At 66.9% G+C, this 8547-nt stretch overlaps 1 protein-coding gene across 5 annotated transcripts; it reads right to left on the reverse strand.

Annotated features, from left to right (window-relative positions):
* Positions 1–700: 700 nt before the first annotated feature.
* Positions 701–5059, reverse strand: LOC138845743 (epididymal-specific lipocalin-8). 5 transcript variants are annotated; one of them, XM_089322801.1, is made up of 7 exons: positions 4078–5052; positions 3486–3609; positions 3136–3206; positions 2759–2855; positions 2584–2673; positions 2492–2517; positions 701–2021 (listed from the first exon to the last, which is right to left on the reverse strand). In XM_089322801.1, exons 1-7 carry the CDS (start codon positions 4340–4342, stop codon positions 1843–1845), a joined length of 852 nt encoding a protein of 283 aa, XP_089178927.1. In that variant the 5' UTR covers positions 4343–5052; the 3' UTR covers positions 701–1842. The 5 variants fall into 5 exon arrangements, with proteins under 5 accessions (XP_089178927.1, XP_069915408.2, XP_089178929.1 ...); XM_070059307.2 differs by having other exon boundaries at positions 710–2021; positions 3486–3616; positions 4078–4211; XM_089322803.1 differs by having other exon boundaries at positions 1903–2021; positions 2751–2855; positions 4078–5022.
* Between the last annotated feature and the right edge of the window lie 3488 nt (positions 5060–8547).

An 8547-nucleotide genomic window follows, 5' to 3' on the forward strand; every position in this document is an offset into this window, starting at 1 on the left:
GCGGCTTTACCCACTGCGCCACAGCGCCGGCCTGGACGATGTCCAAAGGGACAGTGGGGCAGGTGTTGGGACTCAGCGGCTTCAGCCCCTGCTGAGGACCCGCCTGAGTCCAGCAACTCTGCTTCCAGCCACCTCCTGGGAGGCAGCCGGCGACCACCAAGCCCTTGCCCGCCACGTGCAAGACCAGATGGAGCTCCAGGCTCCTGGCCCTGCCTGACCCAGCCCCAGCTGTTGCAGGCATTTGGGGAACAAACTAGTGGATGGCAGATACCTCTGTCTGTCTGTCTGTCTCTCTCTCTCTCTGTCTCCGTCTGGGTCTCTCTCTCTCTCTCTGTCTCTCCTTCTCTCTGTCTCTGTCTCTCTGTCTCTGTCTCTCTGTCTCTTTCTCTGTCTCTCTCTGTCTCTGTCTCTCTCTGTCTCTGTCTCTCTCTGTCTCTGTCTCTCTGTCTCTCTTTGTCTCTCTCTCTCTCTCTGTCTCCGTCTGGGTCTCTCTCTCTGTCTCTCCTTCTCTCTGTCTCTCTGTCTCTTTCTCTGTCTCTGTCTCTCTGTCTCTGTCTCTCTTTGTGTCTCTCTGTCTCTTTCTCTCTCTCTCTCTCTCTGTCTCTCTCTCTCTGTGTCTCCGTCTGGGTCTCTCTCTCTCCCTGTCTCTCCTTCTCTCTGTCTCTGTCTCTCTGTCTCTGTCTCTGTCTCTCTGTCTCTGTCTCTCTGTTTCTGTCTCTCTTTGTGTCTCTCTGTCTCTCTCTCTCTCTGTCTCTCTCTCTCTTTCTGTCTCTCTGTCTCTCTATCTGCCTTTCAAATAAATAAATTACTCAAAAAAAAAAAATAAAGAAAGAAAGAAAGAAATGAAAAGAGGAAGAGGATGAGGCAGTCAGTTAGTCCCAGGGTGGGGGGCTGGGGGCCTGCCCCTCTGTGGGTCTGTGCTGGGCCCGAGCGTGGCCCCTGGGGCCCCTCTGCCCACGGCGCACGCGGGGAGGAGTGCAAGTGTCCGTCTGCTTCTGCACGGAAGACCCAGCCTTCCATGGTGCACGGAGCCCTGCTGACTGGCAGGGCCTGGCCCCGCCTCCACAGCCACCTCCAGGCTGAAGCCCGGGCTGTGAGTGTGGTCCCGTCCAGCCCCGGAGTGGCAGGGGCACTGGCCACGGCGGGGAAAGTCCCAGGCACTTGACGCGAGCTTATGACCCGCACCTACTGGGACTTGCTCGTTCGTGGGGAATAATTGCGACCCCCGACCCCCATCACAAACGGCGTTCAACGGGCGCTTTCACCGGCTCCCAGGGTCTGTGTGGTGACTCCGCTCCTCCTGCCCCACCCCCCCACGCTCCTCCTCTCAGAACGAATCCACAGCGACACCAGGCGGGGGGCTGTGAGCCACAGACCAGGTGCCAGGGCCCCAGATGGCGCTATGATGGACAGCGGGCAGGAGCTGGGCTCCGGCACCCAGGACACCGGCTCTCAGCCCAGCCAGGCCCCAGCCCCTGCCCAGCCCGTCCTGCGCGCGGTGCCTCTCCTCGCCATTACACCCCACGGTGCCTCTGCCGGGGCTGCCCCTGGCCCCGGGAGCAGCACAGAGACTGCAGGGGGCCCAGTGGGGCCCGAACTCCAGGGGTGGCCTGGCCAGCCAAGGCCCAGGACAGGGCAGTGCTGGGGGTCCCGTTAGGAGGAAGGCAGAGGCTACCGTCCTGTGCGTGAGCCGCGGACTCGGCTGACCCCACGGGGAGCAGAGACAGCCACAGCACAGCCCCGAGCCCCAGGGGCTCCAGGCACAGGTCCGGGAGGCCTTCCGTTAGTGGCTGGTCGTGGTCACAGGGGACTGCGGACCAAGGGCGGTGCCCCCCGCTGCAGTCACGGAGAAGGCACTGCCACCGGCCGGGCCTGAGAGGGAGACTCAGGGCAGCGAGCGGGTCTGGCAGCCATGTTTATTTGGAGCAGGTGCAGGCAGCCCCGTGGGTGGAGGCAGGAAGAAGCCGGGCTGGGGGCTGTGGGCATCGTGGCCTGGGCGAGGCTCCCCCCTAAATCAGCTCCTGCACACGGAAGGCGGGAGCTCAGGGCCCAAGTGGCCTCTGGGGCCCGTGCGGCAGTGGCCAGGGCCACGGGCTGGGAGCTGGTGTCCCGCCCGCCTGGCTGTGGGCCACACTCTGCTCACAGAGCCTCTGAGCTCTCTGCACAATGGGACGACCCTGGGGGCTGAGCCGAGGCAGAGCGAGGGGTGCAGGGGCTGGGGACCAGGGAGCCCCAGGCAGCTCCCTCAGGGCCTGCCCCTCAGCAGCAGTGACTGGGCCGCCCAGCTGTGCCCCGGCCCGAGGCCTCTCCGGAATCCTGGGAGGGGTCAGCACCCGCAGCCTCCAGCCCTCTCCACCCGAGAAACGGATCCGTGTTGCTGGGTACCCCGACCGGAGGGGTGGGCGGGCCGGCCTCCCCGCCCAGGGCCAGGACCCAGAGCTGGTGGGAGCTGCAGTGGGGCTGGGGGCCAAGTGTGGGCCGGGGGTCTCACCTCCTTCAGCAGCCTGGCGCACCTCCCTGTGGAATGGGCGGTGTGAGGCGTGGGCGGGGGGCCCCGGGACCCCACCACGGCCCGAGACTCACCCTGTCGGGCGAACAGGTACAGTCCAGTGTGAGCAGTCAACTCCCGGAACCTCCAGAAGCCCACCTGGTCCTCGCTCTCCAGGGTCCGAGCTGCGGGGCACAGGGGAGCTGGGTGCCCGTCCCCAGGGGGCCGAGCAAGCCCCAGCCCCTCCCTGGGCGGGGCTTACTCAGGTACTTGATCATGCTGAAGTCCCGCCCCTGCCACAGCAGGGACATCCGCATGATGGCGTAGCGCTCGTAGTCCGTGTCCAGCACCAGGATCTCCCGGTGGCCTGGGAGCCGTCGGGGGGGGGGGGGCTTGGGGGACGCCTTCTACCGACCGGTCTAACCCCCCCCAGCCGGGACCCTCCCGTGATGCCCTGGGGGAGGGGGCGCTGGAGCAGCCCTCGGTGAGGCCCAGCACGGTGGGGGGCGGGGGGGTGCGAGGAGTGCAGGGCGCGGGAGCAGGTGCAGGGCTGGGAGGTGGCGGGGGGGCGCGAGGAGTGCAGGGCGCGGGAGCAGGTGCGGGGCCGGGAGGGTGGCGCCTGGCGCCAGGGCAGCCTGGGCGCTTACCAGGAAATGTGAACTTCCCGGGAATGCCCGCTTCCCAGCCCACTATCCTTTCTGTCTCACAGCTTCCTGAGCTGAAAGGCAGCAGAGGGCTCACAGGGACCAGGCCAGCCCGCGCTCCCGGGCAGGGCGAGGAGGGGGCGGGGCGGGGCCGTCACCCCCCACCCCGGGTTCCCTTCTTAGAAGCCGATGGACTCCATCCAGACTCTGCTCATACTGGGGGCAAACGCAGGGCAGGGGCCTGGGGCTGCAGGGTCCAGGCAGGCGGGCACGGCGGCCACTGGGACGACCCTCCGCAGCAGAGCGGCAGGTGCGTGCTGCACGCCCGCGCCGCCCCGCAGCCCCGCCCTCACTTGTTGAAGGCCGCCCGCACGACCAGGCTGCTCCCGTTCACGGTGAGAAACAGGCCCTGCACCCGCTTCGGCGCGTTCAGCGCCAGGCTCTGCTCGGAGGCCACGCCGACTTCCCGCCAGAAGCCTGCAATCTGGAGATGAGCGGACCCGTCCCCAGCTCCGGCAGCCGGGCCACCGCCCTGTGCCCGGCTCCCCCGGGGAGGCCGGCGGACTGCACGGCGGCAGGAGACCCACCAGCGGCGTCCCTACTGGTCAGGCCGCAGTGCCCGGAGCCCAGCACCTCCTTGGGGGCTTTGGAAAAGTTCATTTCTCAGCAGAAAATAACGCTCTCCTCCCACAGCCTCCAGAGCACCCCCACCCCACCCTGCGAGCGGGCCCCGGGCCCCAGACCCCGCCGGCCCGGCTGGCACAGCACTGCCCACTTGGCACAGGCTGGCCCCCAGGAGACCCGGCCAGGCTCCGAGCCCCTCACAGGGGGCCAAGACCCCCCAGTCTCTGTGCCAGGACCGGGGTTAGACGGGGGGACTGAGGGCCCTGCAGCAGCTGGACTCCCCGCGGCCCCTGCCGACCCCAGCCCCAAGCCTGCTGTCACCTTGTGCCGGTCCAGGTCCACGAGGACAGGCGCCACCTGCAGCCAGGGCACCACGAGGACACCCAGGAGGGCGCTCAGCAGCCCGGCCTCCATGGTGGATCGGCTCCGGCGCCCGGGCTCCCTCGCTGCCTGCGCTTTTATGTGGAGCCAGTGTGGGGTGAGCGCGTGTGGCCAGCGGGGCTGTCCGTGGCTGAGACTCCGCACACAAGCCATCCGGCCGGGGACACCCACACCCGGGCAGGTGGGCGGGGCCAGCTGGCAGCATGCGCCTGGCTCCTCCCCGGCACGTGGACAACAGTAGACACAGAAGGCCGTGGGGGCTCAGCCCACGCCCCCGCCGGGGACACCTTCCGGTCAGCGGCCGAGTCGGGAGTCAGGGTAGGGGAGAGCATTTGGCTCTGCGGTTCGAATGCGGCTTAGGTGCCCACACCCCACAGTGCAGGCCTGGGTCTGACCCCCAGCTCCGCTCCTGACTCCAGCTTGCTGCTAGCGCAGACCCCGGAAGGCAGCAGGAAGGCTCAAGGGGCGCGATTCCAGCACTCACCCGGGAGACCTCGACTGCGTCTCCGGCTCCCAGCTTCAGCCTGGCCCAGCCCCAGCCTTGGCAGGCGTCTGGGGAGTGCCTGCAGATGGGCGCGCTCTCTCAAAGATACATGAATACATCTCATTATTAATCTCTCTCCCAGATAGATAGATAGATAGATAGTTAGGTTTTATTACTAAACCAAGATGTCGCCTGCTTGGACCTTACCTCCAGCAGCACCCTGCACACCCAAGACCGCCCTGCCCGGCCGCCGGCCCCTCCCGCCGTGCCCAGCAAGCCCTCCCAGAGCTCACCAAAGGAACAGCCCTCGGGCCACAGAGGCGGGGTTTTAAATACTTATAGTTATTTGAAAGGCAGAGAGATGGGAGTGTGTGATCTTCTACCTGGTTCACTCCTAGATGACCCCCAACAGCTGCGGCTGCACCAGGCCAAGCCAGGAGCCAGGAGCTCCATCTGGGTCTCCCACGCGGGTGCAGGGGCCCGAGCACTTGGGTCATCCTCCACTGCCGTCCCGGGTGCATCAGCAGGGAGCTGGTCGGAAGTGGAGCGGCCGGGACTTGAACCAGTGTCCACATGGGATGTGGGGGTCCCAAGTGGCAGCTTTAACCCGCTGGGCCACAGCACCCACTCCACAGGGAGATTTTTAAAGCAGCCAACTATTTTATTTCCTAGAACAATTTTATTTGTGACACATTTAAAAAAAAAAAAAAAAGACCACACCCTTGGGGCTGGATCGTGGCCCAGCATCCCAGACAAGTGCCAGTTCGAGTCCCGGCTGCTCCACTTCTGACCCAGCTCCCTGCTAATGCATCTGGGAAAGCAGCAGAAGATGCCCAAGGCCTTGGGCCCCTGCACCCACGTGGGAGACCCGGAGGAAGCTCCTGGCTCCTGGCTTCAGCCTGGCCCAGCTCTGGTCACGGCAGCCATCCGGGGAGTGAACCAGCAGCAGATGGAAGAAAGACCTCTCTCTCTCCCTCTCTCTCTCTCTCCTCCCCCCCCCCCGTCTCTGTAACTCTTTCAAATAAAATAATTTAATCTAAAAAAGCAAAATCTACCCCCCCTTCCATTTCCCACTTCCTGACTTCCCTCCAAGTAAGGGCGCACAGGGTGGGGACAAGGCCCAGGGTCCCTGAGCACCTGTCCTTCTCCGCGGGGGCAGAGGACATGGAGGCCCAGGTGTCGGCCCCCCACGGGGACCACGGTCACCCCGGGGTCCAGCTCCCAGGGCCTGAACAGTACAGGGGCAGGACCACACCACCAGAAGGGGCCCAAGGCCACCCCTGCCCGGGTCAGCGTCCCTGGTCCTGGGCCAGGCGGGAAGAAACCCCCCGGGACGCCCAGCAGCGGGAGCCAGCTCGGCGCTGGCGGCCTGGCCAGGCAGGAGAGGGAGGCGGGAAGTGGGGCTGCCTGTGTCTCTGGGTGACCGGGGACGGAATGGGCGCCGGAGCCCCTTGGGCTGATGGCTTCCGGCCCCTGCCCTGTGAGAGCCGTGGGCACCGACAGGCGATGGACCAGAACCTCCAGCGCCTTCCTGCCCTGCCAACCCCCCGCCCAGGCCTGTGCCGCGTGGGCGGTGGACACAGTGTGCATTCTGTGCTCCATCAGGAGCCCCGGGGCCCGGCAGGGGGAGAACGCCATGCCAATGACCCTGGAGGGCCTCTCCTGCACCCGTGACCCTGCGCAGAGCACGGCACCAGGCACTCGGGCCGGCCGCCGGGGCTGGACCCGCAGGCTGGGCCCTTGCCAGTGCGGTGAGTCCCTGTGCCTCTGGTCCCGCTCTGAGAGACCACAGCCATGGCCTGCTCAGTGCACGCAAGACCACAGCCCAGGGAGCTGCTTGGCCCACAGCCGCGCCCCCACACCCAGGGTCCTCACACAGACGCCACCGTCTCCCCATGGACACGGGGAACTGTGGGGGCTGGGCCGGCGCTGCCTGATTCTCCCTGGGGGTGCAGCCCCCCACATGGGCTGGCCTTGGCCAGGGACCCTCACCCCAGGTGCCGGGGCCAAGACGGGGCCCAGGGCCCTTCCCGAGGAGAGGAACCGTGAGGAGCAGAGCTGTTTATTCTGGAAGGAGGAGGCCTTGGGTGGGCCGTGGGGGCAGGGGTCCCCGAGGGCGGGGGTGAGGCCTGATACTCTGGTTCACCCCGCAGGGAAGGCACAGCTCTGCCACCTGCTCACTGGACAGCCCCGCCAAGGCCATCGCCCACAAGGCCAGCAGGAGCTCACTTTGCCGTCAGAACAAGTGCAACACGGAAACACACACTCGCCACGCCAGCTCCAGGGGTCCACCCCGCCATCCCCTCACTCACACAGGGGCAGCCCATAGCCTCTGCGGCCCCTGGAGGGGTGGTCCTCACCAGGTACCTCACCCCAAGGTCGCTTCGGCAAGGTAGTGGAGGGAATGGGGCCGGTAGAACCTTCCGGAGGGTGACACGCCAGGCCGAGCTCGGCAAGGACCCAGGGGTTTGCTGGTGCCTCCCCAACCCCCACCTGCATCTGGTCCCGCGGGCTCCCGGCCCCGGCCTGGGAGTGGGCAGCGGTGGCCATCCTGGCTTCATGGGACCCTCAGGAAAAGCACAAGGACCCAGCGGTGCCCGGGCCCTGGAGGGGACCTTTGAGGACACAGAAAGGACACAGGTGGGTGCACGGAGTGTCCCCGAGGCCTCTCGTCCACCGGGAGCTCCCCCAAGGCCACGTCCACCTGGGACCTCCGTGTGTGATGTGATCTGGAAAGAAAGCACTGGCTGGGGGTCTGGAGCTGCGGTCACCCTGGGGCCCATGTCCAGTGACCACAGCCTGGGAGAGGTGCGAAGATGGCCGTGTGACCCCGAGGCAGGGGTCGCGTCTGCGAGCCCGAGTGAAACAGGAGCCGGGAGGGGCTGGGGACAGGGGAAGCCTCTGTTGCCCACACCTGGACTCAGGCACCCTGCCTTCGGGCCACCCAGCTTGTGGTCCTGCCACAGCTGCCCCAGGAAGGCAGGGGGGCTTCCTGGAAGAGGTGGTGCCTGAGCCAAGGCCTGAAACAAGGGAGTGACGGGGCAGGGAGTGAGAGGAGCCAGAACAGTCAGCCCCCGGGGAGCTCACCCTCACCCTGTCCCCACCCCCACCCCGGGAAAAGCTGGGGCCCTCGGAGGTGATGGGGTGGGGGCTCCTTGCACTGGGGGGAGCACCCATCCGCATCCTTGGGGAGGCAGCAGCTGAGCTGGCCCAGACCATGTCCCCAGCCCCAGCCCCAGCCCCAGCCCCCCGAGAGGGCCCGAAAGACGCTCCCCCTTGGTCTGTGCTGGGGGAGGCCGCGGGCTCCCCACCCAGGAGGGGCGGCCGGCGGCAGCGTCCAGGGCAGCACACCGCGGGTCGCCCAGGAGCCCGACGCCGGGCTGAAGTCCTGGGAGGCCTCCCAGGCCTGGCACAGCTGGGGTCACCGTGGACTTGGGGCTCACAGGGCTGTGGCAGGGGCCAGGGAAGGGGATGGGGGCTCTCCTAGCTCAGCCCACTCCCCGAAGAGACCCCTCTACCAACCGTCCAAATGTTGTGGGGTCCCCCCTCCCCTCCCATCTCTACGCGGGGTCTTAAGGCTGGCGAGGGACTGAATCACAGAAGCGGGGCGGGGCCGGCCCTAGGGCGGGGCCTAAATGGGCTGCGGGGGCGGCTGGAGCATCCTCCGGCTGCCTAGGGACTGGCGGCTGGCACGGGCAGGGTCTGGGGGCCCGGGGTCTGGCGGGGCTTTAGAGAGGGGAGGGGGCTTGGGGCGGGGTCTGGGCAGTGTGGGCAGGGGTGCTGGGCGGGGCCTTGGAGAGGGGTGGGGCAGCGTCGGCGGCTGGGCGGGGCAACACTCACGTTAGAGCTCGTGGTAGATGTAGACAGCGAAGGAGCTGTAGCCCGTGTCCGCAACGCGCATGTCCAGGGCTGGCCTCCAGCAGGGG

This window comes from Oryctolagus cuniculus, chromosome 1 (genome assembly GCF_051225735.1).
Source record: "Oryctolagus cuniculus isolate XC-2025 breed Fujian yellow rabbit chromosome 1, ASM5122573v1, whole genome shotgun sequence".
Taxonomy (NCBI): Eukaryota; Metazoa; Chordata; class Mammalia; order Lagomorpha; family Leporidae; genus Oryctolagus; species Oryctolagus cuniculus.